Genomic DNA, 23,427 nt, shown 5'->3' with positions numbered 1-23,427 from the left:
AGTTAGATAAAAGCTAAATGGAAGTTTTAATGTTTCTTTTCCTTCTTTACCACAATGTAACTTATTCCCACTAGCAAAGCAACTCCAATTTCAAAAGTGGTTATTAGCCACGCCCTTTCTTTTAGTTTTACTATAAATTGCTATTAAGAAAAACTGCAAATTGAAATGTTACTACTCTGAAAATTTATACTGCACATTAAAATTTTAGATAATCTCAAATCTATTACTTAGTTGCCACTTATACTATTACTATTTAATAAAACTTATTATGCAACAGAAAGTTTTCACTTACAGAATATTGGTTACATTAAGTAGTAATATACCTTGTACGTGAAATGCTAAAATAAAACAGATCAAGGGATAAAACTGTCAGACTCTTGTATATTCACTGCATTTAAAAACCAAGAATATTAATTATAAATTTTAGAAATGTTTATTTTAGAAATACAAAAAACTAAAACAAATATTTTAGTTTAACAACCTGTAGAGAACAAACAGGAACTACACATTTGTAGGTACACATTTGCATGAATATTCTTACCATGATTCTAAGATCTAGGATACCTAAAATAAGAGGACATTACATTCTGATTTGAAAAAGTATTTAAATAAAATTTTTTTACATGTACAATATAAATAGATAATATTACTTCCAGAATGGAAAACTAAAGATTAATGAAAGCAGTCTCTAGCAAACAAAACTGTTTTCACTTTCTAATCAAATTCTACACACTGGATAAAGTCAGAAGTCCCATACTATAGTTCGCAGAAGTTCTTTGAGGTGCTTTTCAAAATCAAAAAAGTAAGGCTTTGAAATCTGTCTGTAAATAAAACAAATTAATATTTGTTAATAAGCTATTAAGTCCATAATAACTGACAAGGCAAGTTGAAAAGGTTTAGAAAGTGGACTCATATTTTTGGACGCCCTCATGAAAACTCTGTGACTGACCGAGACATCATTTCCAATGTCACCAATAAGGCCTCGGTGTGTACTCCAGGACACACTTTCAAATTCTCAGGCAGTTCCTTAAGAATATTTGGAAGCTTCTGTAATGCCTTTATATTTCTAGCATAAAGATCCAATAACCAGTCTGTATGAGCACTTTTCGTTTCTTTGTAACTCTTACAAGCCTTAAGCAGTTCATTTAGATGAGTAAATCCTTTGAAACCTAAGAGGAAATCAGAAGACAAATCAAAAATTGAACAGAAATTTAGCAACATCCTACTAAGTAAAAATGAGCCAAATTCAAGTTGCTGGTAGTGAAAGTGTTTCTCAGCTTGTGCATGAAAGTTCTCCACTGTATCTTCAATTTTTGTAATAGCAAATAGTTCTTCCTTGATTTGAGGTGATACCACATAATCCAAAGGCAGTTCACCCTTAGAGTTCCTCTGCTGTAAAAGTACTGGTCCTGTGAAAAAGAAAACGCAAAATGTTGAGTAAAACATTTTTATTTTGGCATTTTAACAGCTGTTTTGTCTTTCTTTTACCCCCAAAGTATCCATATCTCTTTTTTAAAAATCATATTTGCACTAATTCATGTTGACACAATTTACTGTTTATCTATATTGCCTAATCAAGGCGTATTGAAAAAAGACCAAAATCTTAGTTAATTGACTAAAGAGGTTTACTTAAAAATGCATGTCTTAGTTTAACAAATAAAACAAATAACAAATTAAAAAAAGCTTTTATGAAACTTTGAAAATCATCAACTTAAGAGTTTCAGTGTTCCCAGAATAATAAAATATATTTATCTTAAATTCTATTCATGGGAAGCGGATTTGGCAGCGTCCGCCTTCCACATAGGAGGTCCAGGGTTCAAACCCAGGGTTTCCTGACCCGTGTGGTGAGCTGGCCCACGTGCAAGGAGTGTGTCCCTCAAGGAGAGCCGTCCCACACGAGAAAAGTGCAGCCTGCCCAGGAGTGGTGCCGCACACACGGAGAGCTGACACAGCAATATGATGCAACAAAAAGAGACACAGATTCCTGGTGCTGCTGACAACAATGCAAACGAACTAAGAATACACAGAGAATGGACAGAGAGAACAGACAACGTGGCGGCGGGGGGGGGGGGGGGGGCGAGATAAAAGTTTTAAGGTGATTCTGGCTGTACATAGACTAAAAACCCTTGAATAGATACAGATTTCATTTTATCCTTGCCTATGTTCAATTTTCAGCACAGGTAACTGATTCAGAAAAAGTTAAAATGTTAATTGTTCTGGATCAAACTCTGATCTCATCCATTAATCCCAGTTAGACTCATGTAACCACCTACTTAGAGAGTACTGAAGAAAAGATTTTATTTCCTAGATGGTAAAGATGGTATGGGAGGGGCTAAACAACGACTCAGAATTTGGACTCAGAGTTTGGCCACATAGCAAAGTACTAGAATACTCTGTACTCTTGTCTGCCAAGTCTTATAATTATTTATTCACTTTGCCATAAAAATGTTATAAGGATATAAAGATTTTAATACTAGCAGACATAATCAAAAGGTCTGATCATATAACATGGATCATATTGTCAGAGACAGAGAACAGATTATAGCTGATAAAATTCTTAATGATGAATATGATCAGGCATATGTAGTCATGTAGACTAGCTATAAAATGTCTTAAAAGATCAATCATTGATGATGTAGGATTAATATATAATTTGTGAAAAAAGAGAATTTTAAATAAAAAATAGATTCTTTTTCATTGTGTTGACAGCTCAAAAAAAAATGTTCCAACTTGCTCCTGTTAAAAACAAATAAATTTGGATACAGCATGACAGAAGTAAACAAAGGTTTCAGAGACATAAATTCATAAAATTATTGCTCTCAAGCCAGACTGACTCAAAATGAATAGAGAATATAGTTACCAGAATGATGGTTTCAAACCTAACATATGACTAAGACAAAGATAACTCTATACAATTGTCAAAAGACCTTGATAAGTTCAAGTACAAGTAGATTTATTCCCTTAGGACAAGGAACTCATCCATTAATATTCTTCAATAAGGCCCCTAGAAAAATTTCCATTGGTTGGTATAATGCTGTTCTCTATTGAAAAGTTGCATTTAATACAATAAAGGCCCATACATCACTTAAACCATTTGATGCAAGGCCAAATATTGGTTTGGCATGCCAGATACATGGTTGGGTAGAAAAATAAAACATTAGGAGGCAGAATATTACAGTTTAGTAAGCATATAAAAATAAAAAGAACTGAAAAATATATTGATTATGAAATGGTGTCAGTAAAATAGACATACTAGGGCCTTTAGGGGGCAGGAGAAGACTATAAATAACCAAATATCTTAAGCTACCAAGCTATACAGCTTCTCTTAGCTGTATCTATATAATGAAAAGACATTCAAATAAAATAAGCTTTTGTTTTCATGCAGAATCACATAGCTTTAATTTTGGGGAAAATATGCTAAATTCCAAGTTGATATTAGTATAAACAAAAGGAACAGGGATTTTATACAAATCTTTGTTTCTGCATCATAAGCTAGTTATCAGTTTTCTTTTGCTTTTCTTGAACACAAATCAGTTTTGAACATTTTGATATAAAATTTATGTTATTAAATTCAGATATAAGAATGCCACTAAAAATTAAGTGGCTTATTGAAAGTGATCTCCCTGAGATCAAATATCAGCAGAAATAGTAATAGATAAATACTAAGCTCAAGTTAACACATTCACAAAATCCCTGCACAATAGTTACCACAATTTGAAAATCCTTCTTTAACTTAATTGCCTGAAATGTGAATGAAGAAAAGATATTCTAGTACACCATTCTTATAGTCTGTAAAGAAATGACTCATAAAAACTAAGATTAATAGAGTCAGCAGTTAAAATACAAGAAATGGAACATTGTAGACAAGTAACCACAATTGAACATTTATATCCATTTGTTAATAAACTCTCAGAAATGACTGAAAGTTTCACAAAGGCATTACATACTTAGAATTATTAATTTTAAACAATACCCCCAATTAAAGGTACAGTTATAAATGAAATGGACTTAATACAATAAATAAATAAAAACATATCATGAAAATGCTTTTATCCCTGCTAATAAAATATGCTTACATTCTAGGAGACTATTTATCCTTACATTCTCATTAATATAAAATCAAGGCGTCTTTCTTTATAGTATACTTAAATATAAAGTGCTATCTACCTCTGAGGGATTTTCAAAAACTGGATACTTTATCAGAACCAGTTTAGCATAAATGCACTCACCCCCATGCTGGAGTAGGAGCTTGCCAATTTCTACATGTCCGTTTGACAGTGCATCATGCAAAGGAGTCACCCCATCCACTTGAGTGAGCAGATCTACCTCTGGACAACGTTGCAAAATTTCCTGGACACACACTGTGTTGCCATAGTTACAGGCTTCATGCAAAGGCGTCCAGCCAGCATTGTCTAAATTAGAAACCAAGGCAAGTTTTAAAACAGCAAAAGTAGGACTTTTGGTAGTAAGGAACTGATATTCTACTTCTCTCATCAGTGTGACTTTCTAGTGTCCTCATATACAAAAAAAGAAGGTTTTGCTAAAAATGCCTAGGCTTTAATCATATTTCTACTTTTAAGAAAAATAAACTAGACTAAAACAATTTTAAAATATGAATGTTAGGATCTGAACGAGATATAGACACCCCAAAAAAGGTTTTTGCACTATTCATTACAAATCAAAATATCATAATTTCTTCGTTTAGCTAATGGCAGTATTTTAAAGATATCTTAGGTAAGTTTGCTTAAATGATTTTCCCTAATGTTGACAGGTAGCTATTGAATATCACAAATATTAAGACACTGGATTAGACCACAAAGATTTAGAACGTACCTTTAACATTGATGTCTATTCCTGGCAAAGAGAGAAGAAGAATCAATTTCTCCACTTGGTTAGTTATGCAAGCTCTATGCAGGGCTGTTTCTCCTGCCATAAAAAATTAATAGATTAGTCCGGGGAAGACAAGATACCAACTAAAGAAAACAATCAAAGGGCACGAACTAGGAGATCTGGCCCTATGTAGGATGATTATTGAGTTTTCCTTTAGACTGGTTTAAACATTTCTTGCATTAAAAAAAGATGGGGGAGGGAATCCCACCAATCCATAGAACTTCTGTTCTACCAGCAATTCAGCAATGCAATTCTATTGCAAAAGGTTTAATACAGGCATTGTCTCCCCCGAGTTCAAGGTTTAAAGTATCAATCCCACTATAAAATCTCCAAGTGATCAGAGAACACCAAAATACTGAGTTTTGCAACAACAAAAGTTTAGAGTGTAATTGTCCTCTCTTAAATTTATTCATGAAGCTATGTTAAATGTATAGCTTTTTTTTTACACAGCATTTATAGCTTAATTCAAATGAACGTTTCTGGCTAAGCACGAGTGCCTCTACATACTCAAGTATAATTCAGAACTTCACATCCATTAACAGATGGTTTGCTGCTTCTCAATAGGCTGTCTGGCTTGGCTACAGCAGCACAGAGAGGAGAAATGAAGGAATCTTAATATAAACACACACAGACACACACACACACACATACACACACCGGGAAAAACCCCTAGTACCATTTAAAGCTGAACAAGGGTGACAAATAGAAATGGCAAGGTTTTAATGTCTGTTTTTTCTAAGAGGAATGCAATTTAGCATGTTAGCTAAAATTCAATCTATATCCATATCTGCTATAACCAGGATTAATAAGATATAAATGATAATTTGACGTAAGGGGAATTTTAAAAACTTATAATAAGCAACTGCCTAGAAAACAAATGAATCATTGAACTGAATATTTTCCTATGAAATATTAAGTAGCTCATTTTTACAGTGTTCAGTTTGACAGATTATCTCTACAATTTCTACCAAAACATTTCTTTTACAAACATAGAAAATCTTTTAAAGTTTTTCTCTACTATTTCTCAATTAACTTCCTTCTGTTGTTCAGCCTAAAGTCATTCATATTCATTTTACTTTTTGAAACAATAAAACAAAGAATATGGACTCTGATTTGTGAAGTTAATATTTGGGTTCTCATCTAAAATGTTTCTCACATTTTGAGCCAAAAGGGCAGTTATTTTGAATCTGTGATATGCAATTATGAACTTATATCATGTTGAAAGATTATAAGAACTTCTCTGTCACTACTTCCATGGGTGTCATAATAATAAACATATTTGTATTAAAAATACAACACAGTTAAAAAAAAACAAAAACAATATAGTTCACAAACAAGAGCCTCAGCAATTTATTTTGGCCAGGCATAGCACTGTGGAAGTTAACTTGCATGTTTGTGTGTTAAGAGGTGCCTAAGTGAAAAAGGTGCTGGAGTGTTTATTATAATGCTATTCTTGTTATTCCATCCTTTAGGTTCTTAGGTTCTAGTATAGTTAGAACCAAAAGCCAAACACATTTCATAGTCTGGGCTCAATGCCTGAAAGAGAAGAGTCCATATGCTTAACACAGCTATGTAGCATAGCCTATTCCTCATTCTTTGTTCACAAAATGTCTAGGACTGAAAGAGATGAAGAGTGAATTATACTTTCAAATGGGAAGATACTGATCTTAAGAAACAGAGGTTGAAGTGGATTAGAAAAGTAAGGCGGGCAAATCTGGAATGAGTTCACAACATGCTATATGCTGTGGTTAGTATCTGGAGAGGTGGAAGAAAAATAAGGGAAGGAATATTCTATTATACTGTGTATTAAATGATCCCTTTTTTTGTATTGATAACAGCTGAAGAAAATAACATACTATCCAAGAAGGTATTTCCTGGATGTAGGCCAATATTTTAAGTCAAGTATTCATCAGAGCAAGTGTGTTAAACTTGGAAGTATTGACTATAATCATAAAAAGTTCTTAGCATAAATTATCTAAATAATTGGGATACCTTTCAGATTAGTCTTGTGAAAATTCATCTTTGCAACTAAAGAGGGGCAATTCTCCTTGGAACATGACAATTCTCCTTCTGACTTATTTTTCAATCTTTTTAATGATGATGAGGAGCATTTAGCGAGGTGAGGCTCTCTGAAAGGAAAGTAAGAAATAATGAAAGCTTGTTTTTCAGTATACCATGCCAGAATATATAATATATACATATATACATTTAAAAAATCTAGTCTTCTTTTAATTTAAACCCCATTACTCAAATTTGTACTGTTTTCTTATAGTACAAATAAGCTTAATACAACTACATAGAAATAAATTTTATTAATAACATATTATTTTGCATTTTATTAGCCTCATACTCCTAACTGTCCACTAACAAGTTTTTGAATATGGACTGCTCAGTAAAGAGAAAGATCAAATAAACCATATTTTCCAGAGAGGATAAAACAAAAAGCTAAGATCAGAATCCAGGCCTTTACTCCCCATTCTTATTTTCATATTATGATACTATTCCCTTCTTTTCAGAGAACATTTCAGGTTTTCTGAGTTTTATAGAGCACATTTTTAAAGGAGGTTTATTATTTTAGGGAAGTTGCTATAAATTTAGAGTATCTCACACAACTACATATTCTGAAATTCATTCTTCATTATATAAAAGTAGGAATTAAAAGCTTAGGGTGCAAAAATTGTGTAAAACAATAATTTGATGAACAGGTTTATTTTTTGGGGGAAACATTTTTTAGGAAAAAAAAGATGTATCTTGAATTACAGAAAGAAAATGGTGTTCATGTGTATTTATAGGTCTAAAGCTGAGTTTTTTACTAATTAGTAAAATTCAGACAGTACCACAGATAACCATAAAGTTAAAGAATCTGAGCTGTACTACAAAACAGAGCATAGTTGATATATTAGTATTACTTACAGTAACTCTAGACCTTCGACTTGTTTCTGTTTAGCACCATTGAGCATCAGTAAGGCCCTCTGAGATTCAAGGCAAGGCTGTTGTCCCATTTTCTTTGGTATCTGCATCTTTCCAGCCCCATGCACACCAGTTTTTCCCAAAGTTGGCAAATAGGAACAAACCTGTTGCAAAAGAATAGTATATTGCTTTCTCAAGTACATAGACCTTGAAATTGTAAAAAGAAATTACTTGAGTCATTTTGCCATTAAATATATTATCTCAGTTTTATCACTATGGCTGCTACCCATACCCAGTGCCACCGACTGTTTGAACATGTTATGCTACGAGGTACATGTCATTAAATCTTTACCACATAAACAAAGTAAAATGCCTTTCTAAAAAAGCATGTTTTCTCATTCAATTCCCTGCCCCCCAGATGGCTCCCTCATCTGTCTGCTCATTGCCTCTGCTCATCACCTCTCCTTGTCACATCTGCTAGTCTTTTAGGAGGCACCAGGAGCTGAACTCAGGATGTTCCATGTGGGAAGTGGGCACCCAACTGCTTGAGCCACATCTGCTCCCTCTAATTCATTTTTTTTTTTAATTTTTATTTATTTTTATTTCTCTCCCCTTCCCTGCCCCCTACCCCCCAGTTGTCTGCTTTCTGTGTGTCCATTTGCTGCGCATTCCTCTGTGTCTGTTTGGATTCTTGTCAGCGGCACCAGGAATCTGTGTCTCTTTTTGTTGTGTCATCTTGGTGCGTCGGCTCTCCATGTGTGCAGCGGCACTCCTGGGCAGACTGCACTTTTTTCACGCGGGGCGGCTCTCCTTATGGGGCGCACTCCTGCGCATGGGGCTCCCCTATGAGGGGGACACTCCTGTGTGGCACGGCACTACTTGTGCACATCAGCACTGCGCATGGGCCAGCTTCACCACATGGGTCAGGACGCCCTGGGCTTGAACCCTGCCCTCCCATGTGGTAGGTGGATGCTCTATCTGTTGAGCCAAATCCACTTCCCTCTAATTCAATTTTGATGCTCATTTAAGAAAGTTCTTTAGTATTATGAGCCAACCTGTTAAGATTCCTCTGAATTTTTAGAAATAGAAAAACACCTAATTTATGTACAACTGGTATGTTGTTATTCCATTTTGATAAGGCCTTTCCTCAACAGAAAACAAGTCCAGAATAAACAAATAAAATAAGGAGTGCAAGAGTCCTTAAAGGCATGGACTTTTGCAAAATAGGATTTTCTCAATTTGACTAATAAATAAGCATATTTTCCACATGTTGAAGAAACTGCTAGAGATATTAGATATTAATAATATTTAAAGATAGCCTAGTAATGATCTTGGTAAGGAGAATCTTAGACCAAGTATGGCTTATAAATAAATAAGTATAGCATGAAAATGGAATAACTTTTGGCATTGCTTACAAATTTTGTTCTTTAAATATCATTAAATATATCATAGAATATTTTTGGACCTAAGTCTTCCCAAAAAAATAATCTTATTTACAATAGCAAGTGATTAGGAAACGAAGATTTTTGCATTATTTTTCTATTATCAATCCTTAAATACTCTCAAACAAGTGATTAAACTTTTCTGTTCACTTGTTAATCCATTTTTGAGGTAGAAAACTACCAGTTTTTAGATATATTGGAAAGATCTATGAATATATTTGATCCAATTATAAAAAGTAGCTAAGAATATTTTAAAATTCAATTCATGAACTCACTTAGAAATTAAAAGACTAAAAATGGTACTTACCATTTTCAGAAGAGAGAGTGGCTCAGAAGAAATGCCGATGGAATTCTGTAAACACAACTTTTTAAAGACTGCCTCTGCAACAAACATTTGAAGCCAAGAGGAGGAAAATGAACAAATGAAAATCTCTAGTTCCTGTGATGAAAAGTCTGAGGAAAACAAGAAATATATATAGTTATTGCTATACCCTATGAAATAGTCTTTCTATAGACTTATTTCCTCAGAGGATTTTATTCATTCAAATGATGATTCCTATACCAATAAAATTCACTCATATAATTTTAAACAACAGAAAATAGATAATATTCATAGTACTTGTCTTTCAGGAGAAAATGGCTTATTTGAAATGTTCTCACATTTGAAAATTAATAATTGATTTTATTATTTTAACTAAAAGTCTTAACTTACATGCACACACACACACATATGCAAGTATACTTCCTTTTATTGTGCTTTGCAGATCTGAGCTTTTTTTTCCCTACAAATTAAAGGTTTGTAGCAATCTTGCATTAAACAAGTCTACTGTTGCCGTTTTTCTAACAGCATGTGCTCACGTGGTCTCTATGTCAGTTTGGTAATTCTTGCAATATTTTAAACTTTTTCATTGTTATTATATCTATTATGATGGTCTGTGAGCTCTGATCTTTGATGTTATTATTGTAATTGTTTTGGGGCACCACAAACTGCACCCATATAAGATGGCAAACTTAATTGATAAATGTTGTGTGTGATCTGACTGCTCCACTGACCAGCTGTAACCATTCATCTCTCTCCCTCTCCTTGGACCTTCCTATTTCCTGAAACACAAAAATATTGAAATTAGGCCAATTCATAACCCTATAAGGGCCTCTAAGTGTTCAAGTGAAAGGAAGAGTCACATATCTCTTACTTGAAATCAAAAGCTAGAAATGACTAAGCTTAGTGAGAAAGGCATGCTACAAGCTAAGACAGGCCAAAATCTAGGCCTCTTGTGCCAAACAATTAGCCAAGTTGTGAAGGCAAAGGAAAAGTTTTTGAAGGAAATTAAAAGTGATACTCCAGTGAACACATGAATGATAAGAAAGCAAAAGAGCCATACTGCTGAAAGGGAGAATGTTTTAGTGGTCTAGATAGAAGAGCCAACATTCCTTAAGCCAAAGCCTAATACAGAGCAAGGCCCTAACTCTCTTCAGTTCTAGGAAGACTGAGAGAGGTGAGGAAGCTGCAGTAGAAAAGTCTGAAGCTAGCAGAGGTTGGTTCATGAGGTTAAAGAAAAGAAGTCATCTCTCTAACATCAAGGTTCAAGGTGAAGCAGTGAGTGCTGGAGACACTGTAGCAAGTTATCCAGAAGTTTTAGCTAAGAACATTGATGAAGGTAGTGACACTAAACAAGAGATTTTCAATATAGATTAAACAGCCTTCCAGTGGAAGATGTCATTTAATACTTTCATAGCTAGAAAGGACAAGTCAATGCCTAGCTTCAAATTTTCAAAGGACAGCCTGATTCTCTTGTTAGGGGATAAAGCAGCTGGTGACTTGAGGTTAAGCCAATGTTCATTTACCATTCTGAAAATCCTTGGACCTCGAAGAACTATGCTAAATTTATTCTGCCTGTGCTCTGGAAATGGAACAACAAAGCCTAGATGATAGCACATCTGTTTACAAAATCGTTTTGAATATCTGAAGCCCACTGTTGAGACTACTGCTCAGAAAAAAAAAAAGATTCTTTTCAAAATATTACAGATCATTGATAATGCACCTGGTCATCCAAGAGCTCCGATGGAGATGTACAAGATTAATGTTGTTTTTATGTCTGCAAACACAATATCCATTCTGTAGCCCATGGATCAAGGAGTCATTTTGACTTTAGCCTTAAAAATACATTTCATAAGGCTATAGCTGTTATAGATAGTGACTTCTCTGATGAATCTAGCCAAAGTAAATTGAAAACCTTTTGGAAAGGATTCAACATTCTAGATGCTATAAAGAACATTCATGATTAATAGGAGGTCAAAATATCAACATTCACAGGAGTTTGGAAGAAGGAGATTCTAACCCTCGTAGATGACTTTGAGGGGTTCGAGACCTCAGCAGATGGAGTTTCCACAGATATCATGGAAATAAAAAGAGAATTAGAATTAAAGTAAAGCGTGAAGACGACGTGACTGAATTGCTGCAATCTCATGATAAAACTTGAACAGATGAGTAGTTGCTTTTTATGGTTTACCAAAGAAAGTGATTTCTTGAGATGGAACCCACTCTTGGAGAAGATGTGAATATTGCTGAAATGACAACAAAAATTTAGACTATTACATAAACTTAGCTGATAAAGCAGTGAAGGGTTTGAGAAGACTGAAAGAGGTTCTATTGTGGATAAAATATTATTAAACAGCATTGCATACTACAGAGAAATCTTTCATAAAAGGAAGAGTGAGTCAATTGATGTGGCACATTTCACTATTGTCGTATTTTAAGAAATTATTACAACCATCCTTAACTTCAACAATCACCACCCTGATCCCCTTAGCAGGCATGAAAATTGAGGCAAGACCCTCCACAAACAAATAGATTATGATTCGCTGAAGGCTCAGATGATAGCATATTTTTGGCAACAAAGTATTTTTAAATTAAGGTATATACATTATTTTAGACATAATGGTATTGCACACTTTAATGACTGCAGTGTAGTGTAGAAATAACTTTTACATTACTGGGAAATGAAAGAAATTCATGTGACTAGCTTTATTGTGGCATTCACTTTATTGTAGTGGTCTGGAACTCAACCTGCAATATCTCCTAGGTATGCATGTGTATTAATAGATGATATATGAATAGATAGATGGGCACAGAATTTTATCTATCACCACACTTTCCTATTAATGTTAAAGATGCCTTCCCATAGTAGCACTGCTCCTTTGGGAAACTTGTACTTAGTTTTTAAATGGGCACAGATGTATTTAATTTGCAGTGATCAGTCTCCTTAGGAGAAGAAATAAATTAGATCACTTACCCTGACAACAGACATGAATCCTATCAATGCAGAGAAGGGGGGATGACACAGGATGAAGAGGGAAAGAATAAAATGCAAATTTTAAGGATTTCCTTAGAAGTTTATATCTACCCTACTACAGAAGAGGGGCTTATGATTTTATATGACAAAACAAACAACAGCATCAACAAAAAAGCCCAAAACATCAAGAGGCTCAATTCTTTCTTTCCAAAAACCTCAAGTACTCCATGGAAATGCATAAATATACTCATGAATTAAAAGTGATAAAAGTTTGGGGTGTACCTTATGTAAGGAACTCTAATGTTTTGATTCTCTATTAATATTCTCTGTATAAATGACAGAATGGATAATATAGTGGAAAGATAATTAAAGAATAAATAAAAGCAACAAATAGGATACTCAAAGAGCTAAAATCAAACAAAACAGGAGTTGTGATATAAAATAAGGCAGATATAACTGGAATCACTACAAGAATAAAGAAAAAGGAAAAGTCAATAAAATTAACAAAATGCATACAAGGGATAAATAGCAGAACACAAGAGTTAAAATACAAGCAGTATGTTATTAATAAAACACATCTTTAAAAAATTGGACAGAATGACAAACTTAACATCAATATAAAAAGTTACAAAACTTTATTTCCCTAATTGGGGTGTTATTCCTTTTGGCTGAAGAGACTGCAGACACACAATGACTATTTTGCTTCATAAAAGGATGTTCCTGCTGTAATCCTTGACTCAGTGGTTCTCAATGGGGGGAGGTGCTTTGCTCCCAGGAAACATCTGCAATGTTAGGGATATTTTTGGTTGTCATAACTAGGGAGGGGATACTTTTGACTTCTAATGAACAAAGGCCAGTGATGCTACTAAACATCTCATGATGCACAGGACAGTCCTCTATAACAGAAAATTAGCTGTCCCAAATGTAAATAGTGCCCAAACTGAAAAACTCTGCCTCAACTAAAGAGATCTGAGCTCTTGTATTATGGCAGGTGGATATAGGAGATTCTTTAAACCTTTGGGCAAATGGCTTAAGTCAGATGTTAAATGGATCCACCTAGACCCAAAGACATATGATTGCTGAATTCAGATAATCCCTTCCAAAAGAGCCTTAATGGAGATACACTTTGCAAGAGTTGGAAATGAGAAAGGAATTATGTACAACCTTTTCTCATGCTACGAGAGGATCTGTTAGTATTACCTGAAAATGTATTAGCAGTAAACTGAAGGATAATCAAAAGATCTTCTGAACGTTTCATCTCTAGTTTTATATATATATATATATATACACACACACATACATAATATATATACATATCTATACCTACCTACAACCAAGACCTCTTAACATAGCAACTCTAAGCAAAAGCAAAGTAGAAATAACTTGTACAATGAAGTTCAACAGAGATGATCTCTTACTGGGACTTCTAAATGGAATTATTCATCTCAGAAGGAAAATATGAGGCCTCTTTAGGTTTATAGAAATAAAGAAATGCAAGATACAATGGATCCACATATCACCAGGTAATAAATACAAAAAGAATGACAAATAAAAGATTAACCAGGGAACATAAGATATTTAGACCCTAGACTGTAAGATTTTAAGAACATGGTCATTTTTGTAGCCCTCACAGCTTGTAGCACTAGTTTGCATAGAATAGTATTTGATAGACAAATGAATAAGAGATTGGCAAATATCAATAACTTAAACTGGATGATTTAAGAAAAATATTAATCAGATCATGCTTAAAAGTAGCTTCTTGACTCTTCAACATGGCTTACAAGTTCCTATATAAACTCTTCAATTCTTTCTCTGGACTTATTACTCATCTCCTTGATGCTTACCATCAGCCAGCCAGCACAAAAAGGTCTTAAACAGGCCAAATTATTTCCTACCTTAGACTTTTGGGAAATGTAGTATTTTCTGACTAGAAAATTCTCTCCTGACTCTGCCTAACTCCTACCTATCCTTCACATTCTGCTTCCCATTACCACCCAGTATACAGATTACACAACCTCTTATGGCACCTAGTTTTTCTCATTCATAGCATTATTTGAAATGATATATTGTCATTAACCTAATTATAGTCTGCCTCTTCCACTGAAAGCACCAAAAAGTTAAGGACCATTTTTGTGCCACAGCCCTACCATATATGAAGTGTTTAGCTCAATGCCTGGTAGAATACCAATTAAAATTCATTGAATAAATGAAGAGAATAGAAATATTCTAACTGAGGTGATGAATAAAAATATAAAATTTTATATTTATGAAAGAGATTAAAATAATGACAAAAATATGGAAAGGCATTAGAATAGACATAGAAAAACAAATAATTAAAAGGTTGGGGAAAAAAGTACTTAACAGGAAAAGTTAATTTTTAGCCTTGAAGGGCAAAATTCCTAAAGATATGAGAATATTAAAGTAAAATATTATCGTAAATTTTGATGACATGTTTTTTTTCCCTTCTGAAAGGAGGAGAATTAAGCTTAAACCAAGTGTTGGCATTATGGCCTGCTGCCTGTTTTTATAAAGTTTTACTGGAACATAGTCATGCTTTTTTGCTTTTGTATGACTAATTTCTCACTACCATGGCAGAGTTGAGGAGCTCGGATAAAGACTGCATGTAGGGCTTTACATTAAAAAAATATATTACTGACCCCTAGTTCAAACCAATATATTAGGAATTTCAATTAAGGCGTAAGAAAGAATTTTCAGATAGTCTGACCTTAAAATACAGAGAGAGAGAGATGAGAAACTCTCTGTTTAAAGTGCTTAGAAGGGAAGCAGACTTGGCCCAATGGATAGGGCATCCGCCTACCACATGGGAGGTCCGTGGTTCAAACCCTGGGCCTTCCTGACCTGCGTGGAGCTGGCCCATGTGCAGTACTGATGTGCGCAAGAAGTGCCCTGCCACGTGAGGTGTCCCCCGTGTAGGAGAGCCCCACACGCAAAGAGAGCTGCCCAGCACAAAAGAAAGTGCAGCCTGCCCAAGAATGGCACCGCACACACGGAGGGCTGACACAACAAGATGATGCGACAAAAAGAAACACAGAGCTGGCACAACAAGAGACGCAACAAAAAGAAATTCCCGGTGCCGCTGATAAGGATAGAAAGGTCACAGAAGAACACACAGTTAATGGACACAGAGCAGACAACTGGGAAGGGGAGAAGGTCAGAGAAATAAATAAAAAATAAATCTTTAAAAAAATAAAATAAAGTGCTTAGAAATAGAGAAGAATGCCATCTATATGGGATTAATAGACGCTAGATCTTACAGAAAGACAAAATGATTTTACTTATCTTCTGCCTTAATATTTTATAAAGCAATTAAAAATTAACAAGTACACTAAAATTAATTACATAGATATGAATTTGAGTACTGTCACAGAATGAATTTTATACATTCATACTAATGTATAAACTCCTAGATTGTCATAAACTAAAAAGACAGACCAAGATCGTTAACCAGAAGATATATAACCATTGAATTTTAACATCTTTACTAATGAGTTAGGAAAAGACAGCAATTGAGTTGAAGAATAATTCAAAGAAATGTTAAAAAATAAAAATAAGGGAAGTGGATTTGGCTCAACTGATAGAGTGTCCGCCTACCACATGTTCAAACCCAGGGCCTCCTGACCTGTGTGGTGAGCTGGTCCATGTGCAGTGCTGATGTGCACAAGGAGTGTCGTGCCATGCAGGGGCGTCCCCTGCGTAGGGGCGCCCCATGCGCAAGGAGTGTGCCCCAAAGGGAGAGCCGCCCAGCGTGAAAAAAGTGCAGCCTGCCCAGGAGTGGTGCTGCACACACGGAGAGCTGACGCAGCAAGATGACACAACAAAAAGAGACACAGATTCCTGGTGCCACTGACAAGAATACAAGCGGACACAGAAGAACACACAGTGAATGGACACAGAGAGCAGACAACTGGGTGGGTGGGGGGGGCGGGGAGAAGGGAAGAGAAATTAAAATAATAATAATAACAAATAAAAAGGAAATTGTATCCATGAGGGAGAGGGGAAGACGTGGCACAGTAATGATTTTCAAATTTCTTCATCAAAATATAGACAAAAAGGGCATTATTAGAAGACCTGGTACTTGTAAGGAAAAAGTATGTTATTCTATCAACTCCCATAAGAAGTTCTTTAATTTTGCATATTTGCTATAGAAAAGTTACTGCTCTCAAGGGTAATTTATTCACTTGATTCCTGTCTCTGACAAAAGGTTAACAACCAAATAGTAATAACAGCAAAAAATTAGGGAGATATTAATTTGAACCATTTTTAGAAATGTATATATATAAAATATAAACACTGCTTACATATAGCCTAATTTGAAGTATAAGGAAACAATTGTGTGTGTGTGTGGTTTGAGGGGTTTAAGAAAAGTCTTAAACCTACTTTTCAAATAGGAATATAATTTAAGTTTCTTATCTGAACTTTGAAACATCAGTGCTCAAACACAGATCTTGGGAAGGAAAGGTTTCAATTGGATACAACAGGAACATTCAGGTCTAGTTTTAGTTCAAGTAAGGCACAAGCCGAAACTTCTTGTATTTTAAACTTGCCATGTGAAAAGCTAGGAGTAAGACTATATACCAATGCCCTGCTTTAAAATGAAGAGAAATTCAGATTATGAGTAAAGAAAGCACTGAAGCTGACATAAATAGAACCCTAATAATATAAAGCTCATTTTCTCACTGATTTGGGTAAACTATAAGTTAAGTATTTTCTTAAAGGAAATCACTACATTACTAGAAACAACACATACAATTATCATACAACTTCTTGATAGTCCCTAAATCCACTGATGATCCTTTCCTGGATCCCCAAACTCAAAGAGGTTTGAATGGAATGTGTGATGGTTAGGCTAATGTGTCCATTCAGCCTGGTAATGGTGCCCAGTTGTTTGGTTAAGCAAGCACTAGACTAACTGTAATATAAGGACATTTCATGGACTTTAATCATCAGTGAGTTGACTGCAGATGGTTATATCTATAGCCAACTGAGGCAACTGCCGTCAGCAATGAGTGATGTCTCATCCAATCGGCTGAAGGCCTTAAAAGGAGAAGTGATTTCAGCATTGATAGAAAGAATCCTCATCTCTGCTCCAAATGGCCATTGTCTCCTAAGGAATCCAATGAGGACCTTCATCTCAGTCCCTGGCTTGCAGCCTGCCCTACAGAATTTAGACTTTGTATCTCCCCCATGGTCACATGAGACAATTTTATAAAATCTCATATTATTTACAGATATTTCTTGTTGGTTCTGTTTCCCTGGAGAACCCTGACTAATACAAATGGAAACATGGAATTCTGTTAGTCAAACATTTAGTTCTCATTCTAGAAAATGTCAGAATTCTGCTCTTTCTGAAAGAAATAAAAATCACTGAACTATCTAGTAGGAATGGTGGGAAAGAAATTATAAGAAAGGGTTCTGAAGGAAGACTAAATTGGGCTACGAAATGTTAGAAAGTCATTGAACAAATAACAGCTAGCCAACAAAAAGAACAGTACTCACTCCCTCAATTCAATGAAAATGAAAAAAGGGGAAATGCTTTAGGTAAAAATCTTCTTGCCTGGCTCAACCCACAAGTATACCTGGGAACCATAATCTGTTATTTTTTTATTTTCTCCTATTTCTCTTCTCTCATTTTCTTAATAAACTACTGGCTTAATTTAAAAGATAAATTTAGTAGTATAAAAAGAGATGCTCTTTGCAGAAGATATGATCAAATAAATTCTAAACTCATTTATAACCTCAATAACTACTCTAGGATCTCTCTTCAAAGTATAAAAGTGAAAGACAGCATATTCAATAACTTTTTCTTTTATATAAAGCCAAGATGCAGTGAAACACGTGTGTGACAGAGAATACTTAGTTGGCAGCCTAAAATTTTTATAATTATGTTGAAAAATCATCTTATATTTGGGGGCCACAAAGTTATCACTTAGTTTGAGAAACAATCATTTTGGGAATTTAGGATTACAAAAATAAAGAAAAAGGACAATCTTACCTAAAAGGACTATGAAGTTTGGACATGTATACATAAGGTCTTAAAAGAAGCCACCCATAAGTCTAGAGACTCAAAAGAGATGGGTAGAATTCTTTATAAAGTAAGGGCTGTGAAATGAGTTCTGTTATATTGTTTAAGTAATGCCCCTTCACTTATTTTAGAGGAAATTTTAAAATTAAAGTAGATAGTGTAGGGGGGAAGTGAGAAAATTATGCATATAAATTATCTCTATTTGCCTCAGCCATGCTCATTTATTGTTACATCGTGCAACTAATGGAAATTGCAGCAGCTTTATATGTTATAAGAAAGTTAAATTATACAGCACCTAGCTACATGCGGAATATGTTTTAACCAGTGATAAACCCAAGTTAATACAAGTGGCTTCATAACATAATAAGTACTCTGAATCGATGAATTTCATTTTTTAATACTGTTAAGTATTCATGCAGGAAGAGACCTGGGAACTGTTTATATGCACAGATAAGATTAGAGATTGGCACTGCTTTCTACTAAACTATCAAAGGCACTGAAAAATAAATAGTTCTTACCATATGAAATTTCTAAAACACCACACATAAAAAAATTAGGAACCTAATTCTCCAATAAAAAGGGAATAAACTGATTTAAATTTTAAATTACTTTTTTACTTGCATAGGATGCTTTATTTATAATTTTTAGTTGTTATGTTTTAAGGAAAACATGATATATATATGTAAACACTAACTTATTTTCAGCTAGTATTTTCTATACTGTAACCTAATATTCAATTTTTATGAAATCATCAAAATAATATTTTTAAATAAAAATGATGTGGAGTGAAAAAATCTCATATAATGTGTAGAGGAAAAGAAGAATATAAAATTACATATATATGTAATATATATCTACATATATATTACACATTTTATTATGTGTAAAATGCTTAAAAATACCAGAAAGAAATATATTAAAACTTAACAGTTGTTATTTGGGTGACAGCACTATGGATATTTTTATTTCCTTTATATTGTCTCTCTCTATATAAATGTGTTTATGTATATTATAGATATGTGTATGTGTATATATGCATGTACGCATGTATATGTGAAACTATTTTAAGGAAACCTTCTTATAAATAAACATACGTTAAAGATTACAGACCAGTTAAACAGTTCAAAGTTAATTTCCAGATTGGTCTAAGAAAAACACAGTAATATAGACACACTTACCATCACATGATAGAGACACATAACTTCCAAAGTCATCAGACATGTGTCGCATGACATTTCTACCCATCTTAAGACCAAGGATGATCCAATAATCTATTGCTGCTCCAAGAATTCCAGTCAATAAGTAAGCTAGTTCATGTTTGAAGACCTAGTATTAAGATGGGAAAAATATTATTAAAATACATGATTTCTATCAGTGTTTGTTTTTAACTACATGTTGAGAGGCAAACCTTAGCTTTTTGAAAATACAGAGTATGCTAATGCTAAAAACGATTCTTAAGGACCCTAGCAAACTCTCTTTCTATGGATACAGACATGACAAAACAGTTAATAATACAAAAATTTCAGGGACTTCTATATAGATGGCTTAGAAAGAACTTGTAAAATAGCATTCTCTACTAGTGTCAAGTGTTTTAGTGAGGCAATAATTTCATTAGAGCAATAAGGAAATAACTTGGCTTCTGTGGATTTCTTTTGGGATTTCCATTTACAGAAACATGTATAAAGGAAAAGATTTACCTACCCATACTGTCTATATATATAGAATTAACCCTTAAATTTCTCTAAATGGGGATTTTCCAGAAATATACTTGAGAAACAATCAATAAAAGCTTTAGCAAACAAGTTTTCCCATTTATTGTAAAGAAGAAGATTGACTCAAACCTTAAAGACCTCATTATCTAATTTAAAGATATACAGAGGCCACAGTTTAAAAAGTATGAATATTGTTTTAGATTATCACTGCTATATTAAATTATAAGAAATACAGTGAGGCATACAAATCTTACAAATATGCTTTAACCTAGTTTTAAAAATATTTCCCTAATCCATAAAATTAAGTATAAACCATGAAGATGAAGAGCTGTCAAAAATATTTTAAAGCCCCTTTTATAAACACTTCCACAATGACATTAAAATTAGTTGAAATTCCTATATTTTTTGTCTAGGTGGTTTGGATGCATGAATAAATCTCTAAATAAAAAGTTGGGTAGAAGACATGTGAAATGGTTTTAATAAATGTTACAGTATACAAAGAGATTATAACTGCTAAACTCTGCATCATATTAAGCCTAATCTGAGATTAGTAACAGAGAAATCCTTAAAACTTTGAACCCTCAGTGCCTAATAGATTTGTTTCACCTGCCTTCAGAAGACAGGGTTCTTAGAAGTATATACAGTATTTTATGAGGACATTCCTTAGCATAACAAGCTATTAGTTAAATGATTTCAAAACTGAAGTTCTGATTTGCTGTACAAATTAGGGTAATGATCAAAGAATATATACACAAGGCTCACTGAAGCAGTGTTTACTGAGAGAAAACCCATTGGTGTCAGGATTAGGAGCAGGTGTGTGGATCTCCTGCTGCCCCATTACACTCTGGGTCAGCACACTGCAATCTGGCAAAGCTGGACATATGTCTCTGGGAGAGACCCCTAAGCAATGGGCTGAGGGAATTTTAATCCACACAATTAGGGAAGCAAAGATCTAATATCATCAGGGGTCATGACACAAGTTTGACTATAGCCTAATCCTAACAGGTCACAAATAATAGGCAGTAGGCATTAGCACCTGTCTTTCTCCCAACTTGATTACCGTTTAAACATTGTAATTGCAGCTGCAAAACATGGGAAGCCAGCAGCAGGACTGGCCTTATCAGCAGGCTGGGAAGGCACTGATGCCTCCCCTGGCATGATCTGGGGAGCTCTGGTCCAAGTCTTGCAATTGACCATAACTGACTACTACTGGGTCTTAGGCAGTCTCCAAAGATCTGTGAAGGAAGCCAACTCTCTTCTTGTTGAGACCAACCTGTAGTTGATCAGTCTCAGCAAGTTGACTCTTACTTCAAGGGTTCAAGTAATCAAGAGAGCATAAAACAGGACAGGGAAAATACATATTTAAGCGAGCAAATTCTGTTCATGCCCATACAAATGCCACAAATGATTCTGTCCAACATAATGTATATCTGAATATCAGCAATGACACTACTACCCAGGAAGGAGACAGGAGACTGGTAAATCTTGATTTCTGAAAGTAGTCCTCATTTCAAGAATATAGTTAATTAAGATCACCTGAGATCCCAGGTCCTATTATTCTGGGTAGGAAAGGAGGTCACTAACAGAGCTAAGCCTCTTACAAAATCAGAATCTAGCACTCCATCAATTAAGAATAAATCCAAAATTATCCTTAACTACATATTATTAGTTAAATGTACACACTACTACATATTCATAATAATCAAGTTTAAAATAAAAAGACACTTTACAATCCTTTTGGATCTTTTTTAGATCGTTTTATAGTATATTCTTAACTGTGACACTAACTATAACCATAGAGCCATGACACTGTTATGGATTATACTCACTGCAACTTTAATAATAAACAATGCTACAATTTCTTGTATATGTGGCTTTAGAAGTGGATCAGTAAGAAAATGGCAAATAAATCAAGGGAGAAAAGCTTTCTTGGAATACTTAAATGTTTGCTAAAAAAAAAAAAAAAAAAAAAAGGAGAAACAACAGAACATGAACACCCTAAGAATTAACAAGGAAATAAAAGATAGATATAATTTACATATATGCCATATATTTGCTAAAACTTTATTTTTTCAGAGATCTTAAAAATTTATTCCTCCCCTCCACCTCGTTGTTTGCACTCACTGTCTGCTCTGTGTTCATTGTGTGCTCTCTGTGTCTACTTGTCTTTTGAGGAGGCACCAGGAACAGAACCTGGGACCTTTCATGTGGGAGGGAGGAGCCCAATTGCTTGAGCCACATCCATTCCCAGAACTTCTAATATGTTAAATTGTATTATCAGGCATTCTGTCAGTACAGCTCTTTATAAGCTGCCAGTACTGTACTCTCCAGTTTATAAATCTGACGATTTCCCAAAAACTACTATGCAATTTAGAACAAACTAGAAACTTGCCTTCTGACTTCCAGATTAGGGATTTTGCATAATATTCCACTGTGACAGATGACAACTGCTCCTCTAGCGCCTCTATTGGACAGATGCAAACATAATGCACAAACTGTGCCTCTTACCTGGTTTAAACACTGGCATTTGAAACAGAGACTGTTGAAATGAAGACTTGGGCTCTAGTCACTGCTATGCCCTAATAGACTGTGACTCCTTGAATAAGTTACTTGGTATCTTTAGCCTCCATTTACCTACTTTTAAATACAATCTAGCTTCCATTTCTACCTATAATTGTAGAGCTATCTTTAAATAACACTTAAGGACATCCCAATGAAAGGTGGGACTAACCACCAAGCTTAGTAAAATTGGCACCTCCTCCATAACCTTGACATGCTCACCTCTGCTCTTTGCCAAGGAAAGCCCAAAGCTTCCTCAGATTAATGACAATGAAATTCACTGCCACTGTGTCACTCTACAACACTCGCTGACTGACACTATGACAAAACAATATTAGCATAAACTGAGGACTTCTGTTTAGCTAATGACTTAAACTGAATGCTTCAACTCAGCAAATCATGAAACAAATGCTTTACACTACAGAAAATGATGTCTGAACATGTATGGAATTCTTGAAATTTGAAACTGCCAAAAATTTTTAATTAAGCACAAGAATGAATTCTAAAAGATAAGGTACCACAATAAAAAGAGTTTTCATGAATTTAAGCAATTTAAATCTTCAATAAAATATAAATTC

At 34.4% G+C, this 23,427-nt stretch overlaps 1 protein-coding gene across 13 annotated transcripts in view; it reads right to left on the bottom strand.

Moving 5' to 3' along the window:
• Window positions 1-414: 414 nt before the first annotated feature.
• Window positions 415-23,427, bottom strand: part of SLF1 (SMC5-SMC6 complex localization factor 1) — an 83,946-nt gene continuing 60,933 nt past the window's right edge. For all 13 annotated transcript variants that reach the window (XM_071209020.1, XM_058276276.2, XM_058276278.2 and 10 more), the window contains 7 exons: window positions 19,757-19,904; window positions 9,550-9,695; window positions 7,804-7,964; window positions 6,883-7,019; window positions 4,834-4,926; window positions 4,230-4,412; window positions 415-1,409 (listed from right to left, as the gene is read on the bottom strand). In XM_071209020.1, coding sequence (XP_071065121.1) covers window positions 928-1,409; window positions 4,230-4,412; window positions 4,834-4,926; window positions 6,883-7,019; window positions 7,804-7,964; window positions 9,550-9,695; window positions 19,757-19,904 — 1,350 coding nt within the window. In that variant the 3' untranslated portion in view covers window positions 415-927. The remainder of the gene's footprint in view (window positions 1,410-4,229; window positions 4,413-4,833; window positions 4,927-6,882; window positions 7,020-7,803; window positions 7,965-9,549; window positions 9,696-19,756; window positions 19,905-23,427) is intronic.

Source organism: Dasypus novemcinctus, chromosome 2 (assembly GCF_030445035.2).
Source record: "Dasypus novemcinctus isolate mDasNov1 chromosome 2, mDasNov1.1.hap2, whole genome shotgun sequence".
Classification (NCBI taxonomy): domain Eukaryota; kingdom Metazoa; phylum Chordata; class Mammalia; order Cingulata; family Dasypodidae; genus Dasypus; species Dasypus novemcinctus.
This window is presented reverse-complemented; position numbering and strand designations above follow the sequence as displayed.